Source organism: Protopterus annectens, chromosome 11.part0, assembly GCF_019279795.1.
Source record: "Protopterus annectens isolate FY-2018-M chromosome 11.part0, PAN1.0, whole genome shotgun sequence".
In the NCBI taxonomy this organism is placed as follows: Eukaryota; Metazoa; Chordata; order Ceratodontiformes; family Protopteridae; genus Protopterus; species Protopterus annectens.
In genome coordinates, this window is record NC_056745.1 from 96,893,504 (window position 1) to 96,916,595 (window position 23,092).

At 38.5% G+C, this 23,092-nt stretch overlaps 1 protein-coding gene across 1 annotated transcript in view; it reads right to left on the reverse strand.

The window, feature by feature from the left end:
- The window catches only part of VWF (von Willebrand factor), a 749,192-nt gene that overhangs the window by 348,999 nt on the left and 377,101 nt on the right, over window positions 1-23,092 (reverse strand). The window contains exon 29 of the mRNA XM_044087471.1: window positions 4,640-4,762. Within this exon, the coding sequence (XP_043943406.1) occupies window positions 4,640-4,762 (123 nt within the window). The remainder of the gene's footprint in view (window positions 1-4,639; window positions 4,763-23,092) is intronic.

Consider the following 23,092-nt stretch of genomic DNA (forward strand, 5'->3'; position numbering starts at 1 on the left):
CCCACAATGCATAAGTAAACAAAATAGGAGGTTTTGACTATCTCTCTATAAACTGAGAAACCTACACTACTACAAATAAGTGTGTACAATGCTCCCTTGATTTCATAAATGCTAGCTCTTGAGACCAATTAGTTCATATCATAGTTAGGTGCTCAAAAATATTGGATCTAGTTCTCACAAATACGTCTCCGGTATGTTATACAATTGCAGTTACCTTATCCCTGGTCATATCTGACTACCGCTCAATAATATTCAGAACTATTAAGATTAGACCACATCTACCCCCAAAGTATACTGGCTTTAAACATTATTCAGGTGCTAACAGCTATTGGAGTTCACTGAAGACTTGATGAAATTTAAGCACCCAAATCCCCTAGTGTTACAGTATCAAATGTTGCTGTCTTCATGAACAGTTTCTATTCTCATCTCGGTGCCTGCATAGAGGCATTGTTCCCATCTGGTACAAATACGATGTTACATTCATGAACAAACTCCTATGATGGAATCAGAGCATAAACAAACTGTATAACAAAATAAATAATTTTATTGTCCATGGAAATAAACTAATTGCCATAACCTCCAAAAATAAACTCAAAAGGTTAAATAAAGAACTTAAAATCAAAATTAAATCCTCTTAAGTGTAGGCATAAATTGAAAATTATTACCTTTTTGAAAAAGCATCTCCAGCTGATAAAAACCTTTGAAGCAATACCCGACACTGTAGTGAGCTGATACATAGTATTAACAATTAGCCATGGTCTCAAGCTCAATGCCAAGAAATGTATAGTTATCCCTTTTGGGAAAAAAACATGTACCCGTGAATTACCATATAGCTGGCAGTACACTAAACACCAAAAGTGTAATAAGAGACTTAGGGACACAGGTGGACAGTGATCTCACCTTCAATAACCACATCGCCACAACAGTCAGGAAATCCTTCTATGTGGCACACCTCATCACTAAGGGCTTTTCATCCAGAAAAAAGGAGGTCATTGTCCCACTGTACTCATCCCTCATTAGACCCATTATAGAATACAATGCCCCATTTAGTATGTACCTCTCAAGACATCTGCAACAATTGGAAAGGCCACAGAAATACCTCACTAAAAGAATCACAGGCCTAAAGCAGATGCCCTACACTGACCACCTTAAAAAACTCCAGCTATACTCTGTTGCATATCGTCTACTCAGAGGCGATCTCTGCTTAACATACAAGGCCATGTCAAACCCAGAGCTGTTGGACATGCTACACTTAAAGAAATCCCAATCACTCAGAGCCACATGCTCCAGGGATCTAAACCTTGTCATCACAATAAACAAAACATGCTGGAGGGATAGGTTCCTGACCCAGAGACTTCCCAGACTCTGGAATAGATTGCCCATACATGTCAAGCAGAGTGCCTCTTTGGTCCTCTTCAAAAGGAACCTTGATGATTGGATGGGAGAAAGGAAATTCACCCCAGGGATCACGTCAGTCACCCTGCTAGACAGGGGTCCAGGGAAGTAAATAGTGTGGGAATAAATAGCCAGGGAATTGTTATGGCTAGGCTTGTATAGGCCCTAGGGCTGATAGCTTAGTACCAACCTGTGAACCTATGAACCTAAGCACCAGAGGACATAGACAAGATACTGGCAAATAAATTTAGCTAAAACTTTATACCTCTAGCCTCCCCACATATTAACATGTCTGTACACACCTCACATTACCTCAGAGCAAGTCCTGAGAGCACTTTCCAAGGCAAGGACACTATATCCATGGATTTAGACAATATGCAACTTTCCTTGCTCCTCAGCACCAAACACAACCCTACTGACTTACAAGTAAATCTATTCAACTCAACATTTCCACTGGATTTGTACTCAGTGTGTGGAGAACAGCTGTGGTTATACCACTCCACAGAGGAAGGCCCACAACTGACCATGGGAACTACAGACCAATAAGCCAATCAATCTTTGGAGCATATCATCATGAAGTAGCTGCAGGCTACCACTTCCTGCGTCATATGGTGGGCTAATGGTGTGTGCTTTGTGCCATTTCTCTTGAAGAGGACCCCTAATTTTCCTTCTCTGATAAGACACAAATACCACGGAATAATATTTTTTTTCTTAACTGAACTGGACATTTTGTATTCAATTTGTGAGAATAACTTCTGAAGTAACATAAGGACATTTTCATCAGAGCAGATTCTTGATGAGAATATTCCGACACACCAGCACAGAAATTTTAGAATGAACCAAATTTACGAACATCTATTTACTTTTACCAGTGCATACTCCCAGTCATGTCATTTTTAGCATATTCCCCCAGACATTAAGGTACAAATATTCATAGGCATATGTTCTGATATTATTACAATATGGATTGCTCATACCAGACCTATCTGTGCATAAAGAATTACTTGGCAGTTACTCCCCCCCACCCCGTTATCTAGAAAACATTCACCTCACAGTCAAAATATTCATTATGTTTACATCAGCATGGTACAGCTGTGATACAAAGACTACTTTTTTGCCTTTACAGAAGAGAGTGGATTGCCTTTTCTGAACAAGGCCCAGCATCTGGGAGCACCCTTCTCCATTCATTCAGGAACATCCCAGAACACCCATTTTTAAATGTAAACAAATCATGCATTTAATGTCTAAGATCATTTGTAAATGATTTTCAGAGCTAAGGTACAATTTTTAACAAATGTATTTGACAAACTATAACTCTGGGTAAAAGTCTTACAAAGTTGTAGAGCACTGTTATACAGCACATTTTATTTGTTTATTTATTTATTTACAGTCAATTTGCTCTGCCCCAGGGTGGGGGTCTGAAGCTTTTGTGTGAAGAATCTACTTGCCCAGCCATCTAATAATTCCAAGTTTCACTCTGAATAGTGATGTAACCTTACAGTTAGCATGACATTGCTCTGTTTTCCATATTTGTTTTAACAGGAAGATGGAGGTGATACTGATGTGTTTACTGATAGAGAAGCACACTGCAGTTACCCCATCCAGGTTCACAGAACTTATGTTTTAAAAATGCATTTCATTTGTGTTGTGTTTTAAGTGCCAGGAAGAGCATGGCATCCTCCAGTCTCAGTAATTCAGCAAATAGTGCACTGCCCTTTTGGTGTGTATGGGTTGCATTCTCACAACAGCTAGTTGGTTTAACTGTCTACTGTTAACAATGCAGTGGAGTATAACAGGGGTTCTGCACTCCCATGGCTGTTTTCTTTCTCAGATGAGGTGTTAAACCACAGCCCAAGCAGTTATCAAAAAGAGTAGGAGCTCTTCTTATTTACACTTATTTGCATTATTTGCAAATTCATATTAATAAAATATATCTTATTATTTCCTTCCATTTGTTCTTAGTATATAATCAGTGCCGGCAGTACCAGTGTTGTCATACAGGTGAAGTTGCAGTGTCTCATGATTTTGAATGGACTTGGTGACCCTGCTATGGCTCTGACCTGAGCATAGACTGGGCTATACCAGGAACAGGTAATTTAAATTCATTACAGTAGAACTGGATGGATTGGCATTGACTGCTCCTGATGTAAGGCAAATCCTTTGCATTTTGTAGCTTGGCATTCTCAGGTATTGTGTGGGACATACCCCATCCCCAGGTATGATGTCATATAAGGGTAGAGGGGGTTATAATTCAAAACTGGGGAAGCAAAACAGGATGGTGGAGGCTCTTCTACACTACCCTAATCATAATGTAATCTGGCCCCAAATGTTCTACTATAATCACTCTATATATTAATTTCATTAAGTTCAGAGTAAGTCTTTTATACATGAGATTTAATTATAAGGTACTACAATTCACTGTTTATTTAGGTAACTAGCAGGGCCTGCATTTACATCTACTATGGGCCAAATTCCATAAAATGCCAGTAGTGTGAGGGAATGACCTCTCATTACCTTATAAGACATCAGAAAGGTACTTAACAAACTTGTCTTTTTCAAGTTTTTAGAGTGAATTGCAATGTCCCATCTACTAAAAAATCTGTTATGCACATTATATAATGATGCTACTAGTAAAAATGTTCATTTCAACATTATGTATATTTGTACAGTTTTCCAGACTTACAATAAATACATTTTTCTTCAAAATAAAACTATCTTTGCTAATATACTGCATAATAGCATTACACCATTTTCACAGTATGAAAACAAATAATGATACCTGTAAAAGCAATAAATAAATAATGAACATTTAAAAATATCACATTATTATGCACTTGACGAGCCATTCAGGGAGGGTGATTAATGTGTGGATATGATCCACTTACCTCTCTTGGGAATTAGAGAGGGAGGGAGGGATGTGTACACTCAGGGGTATAATAGTGGTGCAATTACCTCAGAGGAGACTGGAAAAACCACCCCCTATACTTCAAGAAGAGGGGGAAGACTACTTGCACGTCCCCTCCTCAGCCCAAGAGGTGGGGAGGCTGATAATCAACTGAGAGTGGGAACAAAGAAATGAAAAAAAAAATCTGATTGTTAACTACTAAATGAATACTACTATGAGCATGCTACCTTTAGTAAAAATGTGATCATTGTTCATTTAATGTGAATAATTGTGTTGATAACTGGTGGATGCTGCTCTTTTCCAGAATATTCTGAAGTCAACTTCTTTTCATTCACTTACCTATATCAGCTCCTTTGATGAATAACTTTACAAAGTTTTTCATTTCTTCAAAGTCATCTGAGCTCACCATAGAACTTCCATCCAACAGAAATATGACATCCATTGGTTTCTTGCATGGGGCTTCTAAAAGAAGTTGGAGCGAGAAAAAGGAAGTAGAGGAGATGTGAGACAAAAGATCATTAGCAAAATCAGGTTACAACAGAGACACTAATAACTGTAAGTTACTGCCTACGTGTCATAATCAGAATTAGTAAATAATACAAGCTGGCACTTAAATTACCTATACCAGACTGTCAGGCATACTGTAGCCCATGTATTGCTTTTATTGACCACTCTCTGTAACATTGTAGTCCACTACAGTTCAGGAATAGTAAACTAGGAAATGTTTTGTGTTTGCTGAACTTGAGCATTTGTTTAAGATCATCATTGTTAATATTTCTAACAGTCATTAATTAAAAAACATTTCCCAGTCTGTGGATTAAATGTTTAGCCTGCTTTGCATGGATGGGACTATGAAGCACAGCTGTCAGTCTCTGGTTAGGTGACTTGCTTGGAGATAGACAGCTTATAAGCTGATGCTTGGTGTAGTTCGATGGCAGACCTGTCCCAGCACCTTCATTAATTAATCCTTTATCTACACCAATTCATTCCAAACCTACTACTGTTTGTATTATGCATCCTCTTAACTAATACAAAGACAATCTGTTGGTTCCTTTATTTGGATTTAAGGGCCACTGTTCTTGAGGTATTAGCCTGTAAATGTTATAACCCTTCTAAATGTTTTTAAATCCATGCAAACCTATACCGCTGTAATGCCTTCATCCCTAAACAATTTAGTAGCTCAGCAAAGAATTTATTACATAACATCTTAAAATGAAATCTTCTGTCCTCCATTGTAAATTCCTTCCAGTCTGTATTCTGACAAACCTAAATCTAGACTCCTGTGTGTGACTGTGTCACACATAGCTATTCCATTTTTACATTTATTTTATTATTTATTTATTTAAATTTGTTGATCAGGAGTGTCCGACTGGATGTAGGTCCATTTTCAGCGGAGGCCCGGGGAGAAAAGCTCCACAGTTAAAATAAACAGACAGTAGTTACATTGGATTACATAGTGATTAACAATTTAACATAGCAATTACTTACAACATATTTACAGATAAAGAACATAGTACATCAGTAGCAACTAGAATCTTTATCTGTGAAGTACATAACAGACATTAACAAATGTTACAATGAGAAGTTCCTGCTGTATAGTAAGTACTAGGCTTATGAGCATCTGAGCTTGCTATAATCAAGGTAGTTAGTGGAGTGGAAAGAAAGGTAGTGGTTGGATGGGGTGGATGATATTAGAGTGGGAGTTGCAAGGGCATAGCCAGCATGTTTTTAGGTGTGCTTTTAGTAAAGTTTTGAAGTGGGTGCATGATGGTATGGAGGTAATTGTGGGTGGGAGTGAGTTCCATAATTTGGCTATGGCGCAAGAGAATTGTGCTTCACCAGCAGAGTTATTGGCTTTAGTGATCTGCAAGTGATTTTTGTTGCTGGATCTTAGTGGTCTGGTGGTGCGATAGGGTTGGAGTAGATTCTGGAGGGATGGGACATTTAGTGGATGGTTTACTAGTTTGTGGACGAGTGAGAGTTGATACCACTGAAGGAGATGAGGGAGTTCAAGCCAGCCCAGTTCAGCAAGTGAGAGACAGTGGTGACTACGGTAGGATGCCCCTGTGGCGAATTTGGCGATTTTGTTGTAGCAGGTCTCTAGATTGTTTAGATTGCATTGCCTTAGGTTGGTATATATTGGAGAGGCATAAAGTAGCGTGGAGATAAGGTGGGAATTTGCTATTGAAATCTTTGCTGCTTTGGTGAGAAATTGCTTATTTCTGTATAACGCTCCTAGTTTTTTGTGGACTTTTTTATGGTCATGGATATGTGAATGTCAAATTTTAGTTTATTGTCTATTTCCACTCCTAGCAATTTGGTGTGTTCAGTTGGATATATAGTGGTGTTGTCTTTTGCTGTGATGTTAAAGTGAGAGTTGTTCTGAGTATGTTTGGTGGGTTGGAAGATGAGTAGTTTAGTTTTGTTTGGGTTGAGTATTAATTGGGCATCAGATAACCATGTTTCAACAGAGGAAAAGGCTTCCTGTGTGACTTTTTGCAGTTTTGGTAGGGACTGGGCTGAGCAGATGATGGTTGAGTCATCTGCATATTGTATGAGTGTGCCATGTTTGGTGGCAGAGGCTAGATTATTGGTGTAAACAGAGAAGAGTAGGGGTCCAAGGATGGATCCTTGGGGAACCCCTATGGAGACAGGTAGTTGGGGAGATATGTCATTATGCCATACAACGGATTGTTGGTGGTCAGACAGGTAACTCTGAAACCAGTTGGTGACTGATTGTGAGAAGGATAGGTTATTGAGGACAGAGATAAGTTGTTTGTGTGGGACCATGTCAAATGCTTTAGATAGGTCTAGGAAAGTAGCAGAGGAGAGATAGCCATTGTTTTTATGCTGAAGGATAGTGTTAGTAAAGGAGAGTAAGGCAATGGTGGTGCTATGGTTTGGTTGGAAACCATGCTGAGTACTGGAAAGGAGGTTGTTAGTAAGGAGGTAGTCTGAGACCTGAATGTGTATGCATCTTTCTAGTATTTTGGAGAGTGAAGAGAGAATAGCTATGGGACGGTAATTGGTTAGTTCTGTGGAGGGTCCGCCTTTGTGGAGGGGAATTATATGTGATACTTTCCACAGTGTGGGAATGTAACTTTCTGACAGAGATCGGTTAATCAAGATGGGTACTGGGTAGGCCAGAGCATCAGCTGCGATTTGTAGGTATTCACTTGGGAGGTTGTCTGCTGCTAATTTGGTAGGTTTAAGTTTAGTTAAGAATTTTTTATGTTGGAGATAGGTACAGGAGAAAAAGAGAAGGCAGTGGGGAGATTACTAGTTGAAGGTGTGGGTTGGAGAAGGGGGTTGTGTTGTTTAGCTAGTGATAGTATGGTTTGGGTGAAGTGTGTGTTGAATGAGGTAGCAATATTTTCTGAGGAGTGAGGGATGTTAGAAGGAGGGGTACTGACTTTACCTGGGTGGAGGATGGAGTTTATGGAGGACCAGAATTGTTTGGGGCTGTGTTGTGAGGAGTCTAGGGCAGACTGGTAGTATTGGAATTTGTCCTGTTTTATTAGCTTTTTGACTCTATTGCGTAATTCTAGGAATTTCTGTCTAGTTGAGGGGGTTTTGTTTTTGTGCCAGTGCTCCCAGGCTTTATCCCTGTTTTTCATTTCTGACTTAGTGGTTTTCTGTAGCCATGGGGAGGATTGTGCTTTGGTTCTGGAAAATCTTATGGGGGCATGGTAATTAAGGATGTTCAGGAAGGTAGTATTAAAAACAAATTAAACAAATGTAAAATAAATAAATAAATAAATAATAAAAAATTCAACTGCGTCATCTAGACTGAGGTACTTTAGAGGATACCAGTTACATTCTTTGAGGGATGAGATGAATGTGAGTGGGTTAAAGTTTAGTTTTTTACATATTTGACGGTAGATGACAGGTTTAGTTTGGTATATTTTTTTTTTGAGTAGGAATGTTGGGGAGTGATCACTGAGGCTATCTGATAAGCAGCCTGTTATATATGACTGGGGGCTCTTACTGACTAGTATCCAATCCAGGGTAGTGTGCTTGCTGGAGTTTTTTATTTATCCTGGTTGGTGACTGGACTAGTTGGGTGAAGCCATGAAGGTGTACATGATGGGTTGGATTGTTGCCAGAACAGGATTGCCAGTCAATATTGAAATCACCTAAAATGATAGTTTCTTGGGGGAGATGGTGGGTAGACCAGCTGAGGAGGTTTTCTAGTGGAGGGATGTTTTGGCCAGGTGGGAAGTAGCATCCAATTATGTTGATGGTTTTATTTTGGTTTATTTTGAGGTTGGTATATATTATTTCTTCACTGCCTATTTGTGGAGCTGATGATTTTAAGATCTGGATGTTTAGATGCTGTTTAAATATTATAGCTACACCACCTCCTTTTTTGTTTAGCCGGTCTACTCTTAGTATGCCATAACCTATAGGGAGTATTTGCTCACTGGTAATGTGAGGTTTTAGCCAGGTTTCTGTCAGGATGACTATATCTGGGGAGTACAAGTCTATGGTGGCATGGAGTTCATGGACTTTGTTGGATATACTTTTAATATTTAGGCTTAGTAGAAGGAAGTCACTTGGCTTTCTATTGGCTGTAATATGGGAGAAGTTGTGGTTTCTAGTCTGATTATGAGGATTGGGTTGGAGATGGTAGGGCCAGGGTTGGGGTGGATGTCTCCACTTAGGGTTAGTTTTGATATGCATGAGATTATTAGTTTTCTCAGTTTTTGAATGTGTGTGTTTATAAGGGAAACTTTATGATTGTGCTCTGTGGGTAATAGGTATGGTGGGAGGGTTACTATGTTAAGTTGTAGGGATGCTTTATGTTTGAGTAATATAGTTGGTAGAATATGTGGGGGGTGCATAGGGATGGTTCTTGAGCTGGTGGGAGGGGAGCTGAGTGTGGGTGAGATATGAGTCGTGATGTGAGTAGTAGTACAGTGGTAGTGGTTGAGTGGGGGAATGATGGAGCTTTGGTAGGATGTAAGATATGCAAGGAGAGTGCATGCAGTGAGCATAGGTAAGGTATGCTTGTACATGTTAGTCGAGGAGGTGTGATAGTAGTGGGAAGATGGAGGAGGTAGTGTTGGGTTAGCGCTGTGGTTGGCTATTGGAAAGATGGGAGGGGTTTGAGTGCAAATAAAGATGGGACCACTGGGGGTGGGAGGAAATAGGGGGCAGGGTGGGAAGCAAAGCAGGTAGAGACCCTGTTAGTTGCTCGTATGAGGGGGCTGGAAACAATCAGTTAACAGAGTTAACTGATAAATGAACATATGATAGTGACAAGGGTGGTTGTAGTTTTAAAAATGGTGCCTGCCACAGGTAATATTTATTAACTTTGGGATTGTCTTAAGGTAATAAACAGGGAAGGGGGAGGGAAGAACAAGGGTGTGAGCAGGCAGTTCTTTGTACTGCTGCTAAGGAGCCAAAGCAAAGACAAGTATGCGTTAAGAAACAATCACAATTTACCAAGGACTGCTCTGAAACTGTAAATAATTTCTTAATTTCTCAGGTGGAAAAACAGGATAACCTTGTATCAGTAGGCTACTGTGGTCACAGTTTAAAGTAACAAAGACACAGTATTGATCAGTTATGGATACTATTTGCTAACAGAAGGGAATAAGAGAAAGTGGAAGATGTGTGTGTGTGTGTGTGTGTGTGTGTGTGTGTGTGTGTGTGTGTGGTGGGGGGGGGGGCTGCTTACAAGCCAAATGAATATTGGCTCAAACAGGTAGATACATACTCAAAGTTAACTGTAGCTGTTTGCAGACAGTTCAGACCTGGACTGCACTTTTCTTACAAGAATGATAAAGGTGGTACCGCAGTTGAATACTTAAGAGTGGTGTTAGGTTCAAAGTTAACTGTAGCTGTTTGCAGACAGTTCAGACCTGGACTGCGCTTTTCTTACAAGAATGATAAAGGTGGTACATACACCCTTCACTGTCTGCCACATATTTGTCATGTCTCTCTCTCTCTGTCTCATTCACAGCCTTTATTGTAAAGTGACACTCGTGTATGATCCCTGATGAAGAAATTAATTCCAAAACTCCTGCTGAATATCCACAGCTGAGTCATAACGTTTGGTTTGGAAAAAGCCCCAGTAAACATGTTAGCAAACAGACCATCTGTTATAAAGAGGCCATGGAATGTCTCAAATAACGGTATCACAGCTTTCTCGAAATTAACAAATACATGGTACTTGGTGAGAATGATGCTTAATTCGGTAGTTTTAGTTTTCATGATTTGATTAATACATTTGGCCTAGTCGTATTCTCAGTTTTACTAACGAATCTGTGATATATTTGTTTACCTAGTGACTCTGTCATACGGTTTTCTTAACCTTTTCAACAAATAACACTATTTCATATTCAGATATCATTCTCGCAAATGTCTGTAATCTAAACTCTTCAGAGAACTTGTGTTAAGTCACTTTTGTTTGTTGATACAGTTAATAATGTCACAAGAAACATTGAGTCATTTTTATTCTTGCTGAAAACTGTAATGTATCACAGTTTAAAGTCATATGAAGTAACAAAGCTGCTTTTTGTTGATTACTTCTCTATGGCGTAAATTCCAAAGGTTTTGGATGTGGAGTAGCATAACCAATTTGGAGTGTTACTCTAAATCTGAGCCCAAAGGCTAGGACTACTCCAGTCCCTATTCAGCTTATACTGAAGGGGAGTGGCAGACCCCTACACCTGATTCCAAAAGGGCAATCAGGCCCACCTTACTGAAATAATTTAGTGTATACTGGCAAAGCTTGCTCACAATAGGACTCTTCAGTGATATTTTCTAAAGTCAAAGACAGGGAACATGCATATGAATAATTCTTGGTTATTACAAAAGCAATAGGCACTGTGAGAATTTTTTTTCCTGGTTTAACTTGTCATACGTTTGTAGTGTCACCTTGAGTTTTAGAGTAAGCAGTTTGTATTGTGCTGTAAGCATACACAATACATTATTCATATTTCATATTTCTGCTTATATATGCTTTGTTGTGGTCTATGTTGGTAAATATTTCAGTGAAGATCTTGTGTTAAATTTCAAAAGAGGTTGGGTGTAGAGTAATATACCAATTCAAGTAGTTACTCATATAAGTCCAAACATGAGTCCAACATTTTAGAGGTTCCACCATTTATGTTATTGGAGGCAGCTAAAGTCCTACATCCAATTCCAAAAGGGTAACTGAGCTTCCTTGCTGAAATAATTTGGTATTGTATACTGCTGAGGCTTGTCTATACACAAGGCTAGGTTACTGGAAGAAGGTATTGTCATACATTCCATCACAAATGTAAACAACAAACCCTTAGTGATTGCAATAATGTCTACGCCATATACAATATCACATTTTACAATGTTTGATGCAAAACGTGAGTTATCTTTGCAATTATTTTCAATGATAATTATGACCCATTCAAAATGTATTGGAGCTGAAAACTCTTAGCATCACTCCCTATATTACTTATAAAAGCTAATATATTTCCATCCTTGGTGTACTAACAAGGGAGTCTTATACCTTAGTAAGACAAGTTGTCATAGCACATGCATTGATTTATTAGTAAATCCATAATACGAGTAACCAGGTATTCCTCCAAGGATGCATACTGCTATTAATTACGTAGATCGTTGTATACAAATTGTTAATAACTGAGTTGGCATTACTTTGAGCTGTGTGGTCATAAGAATAATAAAAAAACACAAGTCAGCATAAACATCAGATGGACTCACTTTAGTAGGTAAAGTGGTTTCGTTTTCAATATCACAAGAGCTTACTCAGATGTAACATAAACAATGACATCACTTACTTATATCAGATGGAATAGCCACATGACCACATTTACTGTTTTAAAACTAGACAAATTGTGCAAAATAACAATGTCACTTAAAAAGTTGTAGAAAGTTAAGTAACAATATGGAAAATGTCATATATTTAAAAAAATACAAGAATAAAACTTGCTAGATGCTACACAATGCTCAGGTCTTAATGATTCAGTATTAATTGCCAGTATTTTAAAATTAAAAGCTGAATGGTTTTAATATTCTAGGGGAGAGCCTTTGTAACAAGAAGACTGTTTCAGTTGTCTGTTTTCAACTTATTCGTTATAAAGGCAATTCAAAAATGTCATTCCTGTATTTTTAAAAGCATAATATTTTCCACATTGCTACTTAACATTTTATAACTTTTTAGGTGACATTAGGTTATTTTGCAGGATTTGTCTTGTTTTAACACAATAAATATGGCCATGTGAGTTTCCTATCTTAAATAAGGAAGCAAGGTCATTGTTTGTTAGGGCTGATGAATTTGTTGCATTACTGAGAATGAAAGCGTATTGTATTATATGTGTATTTGCCCGAAGGCAGGAACAGAGGAGGAAGGTTAGGAGTGTGGTAGTGAGGGTAGGAACATTGAATGTTGGCAGTATGACTGGTATAGAGAGAAAGCTGGCTGATATGATGGAGAGAAGGAAGGTTGATATATCGTGTGTGGAACAGACCAGATGGAAGGGGAGTAAGGCCAGGTGTATTGGAGGTGGGTTTAAATTGTTTTATTTTGGTGTGGATGGGAGGAGAAATGGGGTAGGGGGTTATCCTGAAGGAACAGTATGCCAAGAGTGTTTTGGAGGTGAAAAGAGTGTCAGATAGAGTGTTGTTTATGAAGCTGGAAATTGATGGTGTGATGATGAATGTTGTTAGTGCATATATTCTGCAAGTTGGATGTGCGATGGATGACAAAGAAAAATTTTAGAGTGAGTTGGATGAAGTGGTGGTGAGTATTTATATTTATATATATATATATATATATATATATATATATATATATATATATATATATATATAGCTCCCCTTTATAATCTCAAAATACTGAAATCTCGAATTTCACTATCTTGAGACCATAAAGGCGAATTTTTAAAATAGCGAAAGTGCATAATCGCGAATTCGAATATCTTGAATTTGTGGTTATGGCTTTACACTACGTTATGTGCGGTATTTTGTGTGGATGTTGTCCGGTGTCATGTGTGGATTTAGGTGGAATTTAAGGTGTGAGTGTTTTGTAAGGGTTTTGGGTGGGAGTTTGAGTGTATGTGAGTGTGTTTGTAAGTTGTACATATGGGTTAGGGTAGGCAGGTGAAAGTATGAATGTGTAAGTGTTGGATGTGTTGGTGTTTGTATATGTGTGATGTGTGTGTGTGTGTGTGTGTGTGTGTGTGTGTGTGTGTGTGTGTGTGTGTGTGTGTGTGTGCGTGTGTGTGTGTGTGTGTGTGTGTGTGTGTGTGTGTGTGTGTGTGTGTGTGTGTGTGTGCGAGAGACTGTAGAATGTCTGGGTGTGAGTTTACTTTCTTTTTCTGCTTGTGCAATCTCTGAGTTAGTATATATAAGTGGGGGGTGCGGGGGGGGGGGCTTTCCCGCCTTCTTATTTGTAGTGTAGGTTTGTGAATGTGTGGTGTTATGTTTTTGTGTGTTTTTTTGTTTTGTACTGTGGGTATTGTGGTGTATGTGTGGTGCGGTGTATGCTGTGTGTTTTTGGGCTGTTGGTATTTTGTGAATTCACCTTTATGGTTTAGAGATACTGAAATTCGAGATTTCAGTATTTCAAGATTATAAAGGGGAATCAACTCTGAACACAGATCGAACAGCATTTGCAAACAATCTGTTTATTAGCTTGACAAGTTCTCCAGTTTTCACTGCATTTAACTTCATGGCTTTCTGAAAAGTGATTATAGTGACCACAGTCACTCCTCTCAACCTGTTAGAAAAAATATATAGACAAAGCCACAAAACACGGGGACAAAGGACCAAAAATAGGGACACTTTTTAAATATTTTTCTTCTAAACTTAGGAAGTTGATAGAATAACAGGTTTTGCATTATCATGAATTTTTTCTGAAGGATATGAAGTCTGAAATTCAATTGCTTGCCATTGTTTACTGACTTCGGTCCTTAAAGTTTTGCCAGAGATTAGTCAGAAAACCACAATTTTATGAGAAATAGACCAAAAATATGAGGCAAAAATCAGGACATTCTGCAAAAATCTGTACAGTTGAGAGGTACCACAGGAAGAACAAATTTTCTGAGCAATTCTTTGATTTTTAAACGGTTTGACGTTATATTCTGTCTACTACTACCAAACAAACTAAAGGCAGGAAATACTTTAAATTTTTCAGTGCAACACTGATATGCTCCCTTTACTATGTAGAGTTGCTGAACAAGCTTCATCTAAATTAGCATTTGCCAGATGGAAGAATATTATTCAAGATAAAAAAATATATTAATTACCTAGGCTTTAGAAAATTATTTAGGAATACAAAAGTTTACACAAGAACTTGCATCAAAGTCTGTTGCTAATCCCCTTTATACTCCAAATACTATGATTATGGATTTATTTACCTTAATGTCTACATTTTTCACATCTTCTTTGAGCACCTGAAATCTGATTGATTATACATAATCCTGTTTATATATATTATCAAATCAGTTTTTTTCTAAATTCTGTCATCTTTCTCATAACACACTCTTTGAGGAAGCTGTTTCCTTAATACTGCGCTATTTCCATGAATCACCTTACATGTAAATTGTATACATCCCATGCCTCTCAATTGTCCAGAATTTTGCAAAAAGTTCCTGATTTTGCTGTATATTTTTGCCCTGTCTCTTGTAAGTGTTTTGGTTTTCTGGTAAATCATTTACGATTAGTCAGTCAATAATGCCAAACCTTAGAGTTTCATATTTATTACTGTTCAAAAACATATACTCATGCAAATACATTTTGTTCTTTTAACTTTTTAAGAGAATTAGAATACTTTTAAAAAGTTGCCCTTGATTTTAGACCCTGTCTTGCCACTTTTATGCTTTGTGCAGAATTTGAGAGGTATGACATATCATTTGACACTAAGTTTCTTTTAATGTGTTGCTTTTGACTTATATTACATGTACAGCCTTTGCCATTTTGTTTGCATTGTCTTAATTGTTTGACAGCTGTTATGAAATGGCTCCTGGACCAGCTCATCTACCTTGTTGACAAACAAACAAACAAACAAGCAAACAAATAAAAACAATAGAACAAGATGCACTAGATTTATACGGTTTAGAAGATTTCTAATAATATTCTGATTTTAAACAGTTTTAAATGCTCTGTGCTTCTATAATTAGCTTAGGGTTTATAACAATCTTGCAGGAAGGTTTGTTCTGAATTAATAACTGGTGTAAAATGATGGACTGAAAAACTCTAGATTAATTTTTGTGCCCCAGTCTTTTTGCATATAGTTGCAATACTTTATTTAGAGTGGCTATTACCTGCTCTTACTGTAGTACTAATCTGTTATGAAACTAAGTATAGGTAAATTATTATGTATCAGACACTGTCCCCCTCTTCTGCAATACACAGTGGCCTTTCATTTATTACTGTACATATTGTCTGATGAAAAACTGTGCTAGTTTATACTTTTGCCCTTGCCTAGTGGAAATAGCTATACTTGCACTGGCTATTCTGTGCAATTTATATTATAGTTTGTGTTCTGAAAATTAAGGAAAATGTTGTACATTCATATTATCCCCTCTCTTTCTCTGATCATTAAACAGACATTCACAGCTATGTCACTGTTCATGCCCACTTTTAGATCTGCACTGTTTTACTGCTCCTTTATTAAACAAGCTTTGACTCAATGACCACTAACCATTGGCTTAGCCTGGAATTCTCCTTTTAGAAATGTTTTATCATGGCTCACGTGTGGATTATTCATGGATTTATTTACTCCTGTGAGCATTTGGTTGTGACCAAGTGCAGCAAACATGAAAAAATGCCTGCATGATCCATACATGAACCACAGATACTATGTCACATATTTATTTTAAACACCTCTTTGCTTATGCAATTAAGTTATGCAACAATACTCTCTTTTTTATCATCTCCTTTCCGCTTATCCCAGTTAGGGGTCGCCACAGTGGAACAACGGTCCGCAGAATGATTGGCAGTGGAGTTTTACTGTGCTGAGTTACCAGCCCGGCGCCCAATCTTCCACAGAAGGCACACACACTTACACATAGGGCCAACTGAGCGTGACCAATCCACCTACAGCATGTCTTTGGGATGTGGGAGGAAAGTGGAGCACCCGGAGGAAACCCATGCGACCACAGGGAGGACATGCAGACTCTGCACAGATGGCACCCCAGCCAAGAATCAAAATGGAGAACCTCTTGCTGTGAGGCAGCAACGCTAACCGCTACGCCACTGCGTCCACCCTGATTAGTTCAAAATTAATACTTGTTAAATAAAATATAGTTTAGAAAACATTAGTTTGTTTAAGTTTTGCTATGATATTTAATTTTTTGTAGTGTAGGTTAATATTTAAAATTTACAGTTGTTTGTTTCCGGTAGAAAGTACTTGTATATATTTTATGATTTTTTTCCCTTTTAGATCTTGTTTGGTAGTGTATTTGTTCTTGCAATGTTGTTCTAACATTGATTTTTTCCCACTTTTTTGTACAGGGTGTGTTTTTTATCTTTTAGAAAATGTTTGGCATGTACTACACTTTATTGGTTCTTCAAGTTGCTTCAGTTGAAAGCTCTGGGTGTGTTTCACTTTTTCATCTGTTCTGGTTTTCTATCTCTTAATCACTTTGCAATAAGAATTTATAAGATGTAGCAGCAGGTTAAGCACTAATTTTTGTTATTATTTACAGGCATTTTGCAAAACCTGTTATTAGTTTAGCCTCCATATCATGGTGTGCCTTTACTCATTTGCTTGTTATGGTTAATCTGCATTTTGATATTTTATGTGTGGTGTTAGAGAGTTATGCATCACAACAACAACAATTTGGAAGTTATGTAGCATAACAAAAAACAATCTGGAAGTTGTTTATCACAGCAACAACAACAATCTGGAAGTTATGCATCACAACAACAACAACAATCTGGAAGTTATGTATCACAACAACAACAACAACAATCTGGAAGTTGTGTACTACTAGCCTTCTTGATTAGCTATGGCCACTAAAGCAGTTATTTATCATTTTCTTTGCATAATTCCTTGTCATGCTGTAATTAAATAATATATGTAATGTTTGGCTGTGTGTATTGCAGGGTTTATCAATGTCTAGTCTTTTGACTTTTCCCGGTTAGGGGTTGCCACAGCAGAACTCCTGTCTGCTAATGATTGGCAGTGGATTTTTATGGTGCTGAGTTGCCAGCCCGACACCCAACCTTTAAAGAAGGCAACACCAATTCACGCATGCATCTACCTGCATGTCTTTAGATGTCACTCAACTACGGGGAGGACATGCAGACTCCACACAGAAGGCGCTCCAGCCGAGAATCGAATGGGAGAACCTCTTGCTGTGAGGTGACAACGCTAACCACTGCACCACCTTGGCCCTAGGGTTTATCAATGTCTAGTATGGTTTGGTAATAGGTTTATAGGTTTATAGGTAGGTACTAAGCTATTGACTCTAAGGCCTATATAAGCCTAGCCAAAAAGGAACCCTTGCTTTTGCCACCCAAGAAAATTATTTTCCTGTGCTTCTATCGAGCAGAGCCACAGAGGTGATCCCTGGGGTGAATTTCCTATTTCCCATCCAATCATCAAGATTTTTATTGAAAAGTGCTAATGAGGAGCTTTGTTTGATATAGATAGATAATTTTTTCCAGAGTATGGGAAGTCTCTGGGACAGGAATCTATCCCTCCAGCATGTTCTGTTTATTGTGGTGACAAAGTTTAGGTCCCTAGAGCGTGTAGCTCAGAGGGATTGGGATTTCTTTAAGTGAAGCATGTCCAACAGCTCGGTTTGACATAGCTTTGTATGTTAGGCAGAGATCACCTCTGTGTAGGCGATATGCGATGGAGTAAAGCTGACGTTTTTTGAGAAGGTCTGCATAGGGCATCTGTTTGAGGCCGGTAATCCTCTTTGTGAGGTATTTCTGTGACCTTTCCAGTTCTTGTAGATGTCTTGTAAGGTACATACCAAAAGGGGCATTGTACTCTATAATGGGGCTAATGAGTGATGAGTAGAGGGGAACAATGACCTCTTTTTTCCTGAATGAGAAACCTTTTGTGATGAGGTGTGCCACGTAGAAGGATTTCCTGACTACTGTGGTGATGTGATTATCAAAGGAGAGACTACTATCCACCTGTGTCCCAAGGTCTCTTATCACACTTTCAGTGTTAAGTAGACTACCACCTATGTGGTAGCTCACGGGTACCGGGTTTTTACCAAAGGGGATGACAATGCACTTTTTGGCATTGAGCTTGAGGCCATGGCTTTGACACCAGGCATCTGTCTCAGTGAGGCCCTTTTGTAGGATGTCCACATTGTTAGGAATTTTGATCATGGCTCCTAGTTTGCAGTCATCTGAGAACTTCATTAGCCAAAGACCTTCTGTGTTAGCCTGTACTTCAGAAAAGTAGATACCAAACAGGAGAGAACTCAGGACTGAACCCTGTGGTACTCCACTTGTCACTGGTCTGAAGTCAGATTTGGAGTCTGCTACTTTCACAGTGTGGGTTCTGTCAGTGAGCCAGTTGGCAACCCATCTTGTGACATAGGGATTTATAACTAGTTTAGTGAGTTTATCTATAATTCCAGAGTGGGGGATGGTGTCAAAAGCCTTGGCAAGATCTAGATAGGCTGTGTGAACCACCTTATCATCATCTACGGCTTTGGTGACCGCTTCAAAGAAGTCTATCAGGTTTAGGAGACATGATCTGCCTTTTACAAACCCGAACTGGGTGGGATCCAGAGTTTGGAGATTATCAATGTCTTTGTTTATAAGTTCCATGATATGTTCCATGGCCTTGCAGACCAAGCTTGTTAGGCTAATGGGGTGGTAGTTCACGGGGTCCATGGTGGATCCCCCTTTGTGGAGTGGGATAACCATCACTGTGCACCATTCAGTGGGCATGAAGCCTGAGGTGAGGCTATGATTGAACATGGTGATTAGGTGGCGTGCCAGTTCATTCTGTAGTTCATGTAGAACGTAGCCTGGGATGTTGTCAGGTCCCATGGATGCTGTGTTCTTGGCTTTGAAGAGTGTGGTTTTTCCCTTTGCAGCCATGATTACAGGAACTTTGCATTCTTCTGGTATAGAGATGGGCCGTTTAGGGGGTGAGAGGGGGGTAAAGTTAGCACTGAACCTATCTGCCAGGATGTTGGCAATATCAGTTGGTTCTGTATATTTAGTGCCATTGTGATGTAACTCAGAGCAGATCTGAGTTTTGCCATTGAGATTCTTGACATAGCTATAGAATGCTTTGTTGTTGTCTTTAGAATCAGTGGCAATTTTGTTTTCGTAACTAGCTTTAGAGGATTTCATGAGGGATCTCTGCTTCTTACTGAGGCTGACCAGGGAGTTTCTCCAATCATGGATTTTACTTTTTTTTTGCAGCAGTTTCTTTCTTCTGTTGTAGAGTTTGTTTATGGCAGGGGTCCACCAGATTGGCTTCTTTTTTTTTGAAGGATAGCATCTTGGTTCTGTTAGGGATAGCATGATCCATACACGTGTGTAAATGCTTATAAAGTGTATTTGTGTAGGATTCAGCAGTCGTACCTCTATTGTCTGTCTGCATAGGTATCGTGAAGTTTGCCACTTCTGTCTTAAGGAGCGTGAAGTTGGCTTTGGAGAAATTTTTTACGGTGGTTTCCCTAATGGGGGTGGGGGGTGGGTGGGATGTGGATGTCTAGGGTGATTAGCTTGTGGTCAGACATGACCAACAATGAATTGACCTCTGGTGTGGAACACCGGTCACCCACGTTCATAATGTCCAGGTCTAGGATATTGCTACTCCTGGTGGGGGTATGGATAAGTTGATCCAAGGCATTGGAATTTATGAATAACGACAGTGAAGCCAAAGTAACTAAACAAAGCCAGTGGTGGGTAAACTTGAATTAGCTGCAAATAATCATTATATATAATATTATACAATGACATTACTTACATGAAAAAGAAATGCTCTGCCTTTTTAAAATAATGTCATTGTATTATATGTCTTCATTTCTGTTTCATCTCTTCTCATTAACTTCAGTGTCTGAGGATAGCTTATTGATATACCATGCATGCTTGCAACCATGTACATACAAATGATGCACAATACATCAGATTTAATGCACTGTTTGCAACCATGTACATACAAATGATGCACAATACATCAGATTTAATGCACTGTTTGCAACCATGTACATACAAATGATGCACAATACATCAGATTTAATGCACTGTTGACACTTTTTACAGAGTTAGAAGTCTGCATGTATCTATTTTTTTAATTAGGATGTTTAAAAACATCAGATCTATGCTGTTGATTTTTTTAGAAATTTGTTTTTAATTTTTATATATTATTTTATTTTGGGAGTGTTACTGTGCTTGTGGGTGGAATTTTCTTTTAATTTATGGGGTTGGGTAAGTTTTGTTTCTCTATCTAAAGTCATGGAGAAACTTGTGGTTTTAGCATTTTTTTCAGCTACATTAATAGTTGTTCCCATTTATGAATAAGAATGACCTTTCACTGTTCTACCCTATTTAATGCTGCACAATGTTCTCTCCAACAAAGTTAACTCTGATTAACCTTCAGCCTTGTTTTCTTTTCACTTGCATAGATTTCTGCCATTCGTTGAACTACACCATTTGTCTGAACTCAGGAATCCTAAATAAAAAGCACATTACTGATACCAGACATGTCTCCGTATAAAACATTTAGGCCAGTAATGCACCTCGCAGTATGATGAAAACAGTCGCATCTATGCCTCACATCACTTCATTCCAGTCTGCATTAAATCTTGGAACTCTGTCGAATAGCACTTTTTACTAAATGAACTTCAGCAGGGCATACATAATCTCAGAAATATTAAAGCACTCCCAGTCTAGCAGTTAAAACAGTGCATTGAGATTATGAGCTCCTAACAAGCTTTATATTTAGCACAGGGTTTGATTCCTTCACCTTCCATTTGTTTGGACAACACTGTGAAGCTTAACACTTCATAATCTTAACCATCTGTACAAGAAGGGAAATAATGCACTACTGTAAGCCTAAACTTTCTCTCAGACCACATTCTATGGAAAAGTATATTATGACATCAGGCTTTGGTTTAGGTTACGTCTTTTAATCTCAAATAGCTTTATATGAGTATATGCATCAGGCAAGATATCTTCTCCTAGACACCCACTGCTAAGCTGATTTACAACAGACCCAGCTGATACCATAAATAAATATGTGCACATTTTCTCATTTTGGCAACACCACCAAAAGTAGCAACATTAGCTATTATTTTCACACTGTCTCCAATCATTATTAGACTCCACATTTTTAGGAATCTGAAATTATGCTAGCCCTCTTAAATATTCAAATGAAAGACATCAAAAACATAAGCTATAAACACATCACAAAGGACATAACCTTACTGCACTACTTTTATGGCTACATCAATATGTTGCAGATAAGTTGTATTCTTCTATGCTAAAAATACAGTCAACTCAGATCATTTCCAAACATCTTTTAAACATGGACTAAACATTTATTAAAAGTGTTGTGTTTTCCTCTCAAGCGGTAGATGAGATAGGCAGGGATATAATATGGAAGCACAGGGGGGCCACGGTGTTGCAGTGGTTAGTGTTGTCACCTTACAGCAAAAGGTTGTCCAGTTCAATCCTCGGCTGGGGTGCCTTCTGTGCAGAGTCTGCATATCCTCCCTGTGGTCACATGGGTTTCTTTGGGGTGCTCAAGTTTCCTTCCACACCCCAAAGACATGCTGTAGGTGGATTGGGCACTCTAAATTGGCCCTAGGCACTAGTGCATGTGTGTGTGTGCCTTTTGTGGAAGGTTGGGCACCGGACTGGCAACTCAACACCGTAAAACTCTACTGCCAATCATGAGCAGACAGGTGATCTGCTGTGGCGACACCTAACCGGGAAAAGCCAGAAGAAGATAATATGGAAGCACAGGATTATGTCAGGGAGATTTGGAGAGGCAATACCAAATAGAAAGGATAGAGAAGAAAGGAGGATGTCACAGACAGCAGTTTGTAATGACTAAGTATTCCATGGGTTTACGGTAGTATTTCTTCACAGAGAGGGTGGCAGATTATTGGATTGGACTATATAAATGGATTGTGCAGAGAAAATCCACAGAAGCTTTCAAAGGGATGTGGGCCAAGTAAAAAAGGAAACAGCTGAATTAGAGATAAAGGCAAAATAGAAAGACAAATGCACTTAAATTGCAGAATTGATATTTGTTTTCTTTCTTCCTGCCATCAAGCAAATGTAATGCAATATAATGATTCATTATGGGTCTTCACTGCTGGTTACATTATTATTTCAACTTTTCATAGCTAAATATTTAGGACATATAGACTATTGTCCCATATAACTACATGTAGCATACAGCCTTTATACATGCAGGTGTACCCTATAGGAAGCAGCAGAGGGCAAACCCAGATATCAACAAGCTTTACAATAAAAGGAAGAGAATTTGGACCAAAAGTAACTAGAATAATTCACAGAAAGGTAGAGCTCTCATTATTGAAATAAACAAACTTCTCAGGAGCTTAATACAATCTACCAAACAAAGTTTGAAGCTAAAATAGCTACCCAAACCAAAAGCAACCACAGGACCCGCTTTAGTTCATAATCTCAAAAGTGAAATGCAGCAATGTGCTGAGCTGAATGTGAATGATGTTACCTGCACTGAGGCAGAAAATACAGAGAACCTACTGGCTGATAAACTCACCTCTGACTTTACCCCTCTCTTGCCTCCATCTGTCTCTCAAGAGATGGACCTGATATTGGCTTGCCTCCAGCTATCACACATGACATGACCGAGTCCTAAAAGTG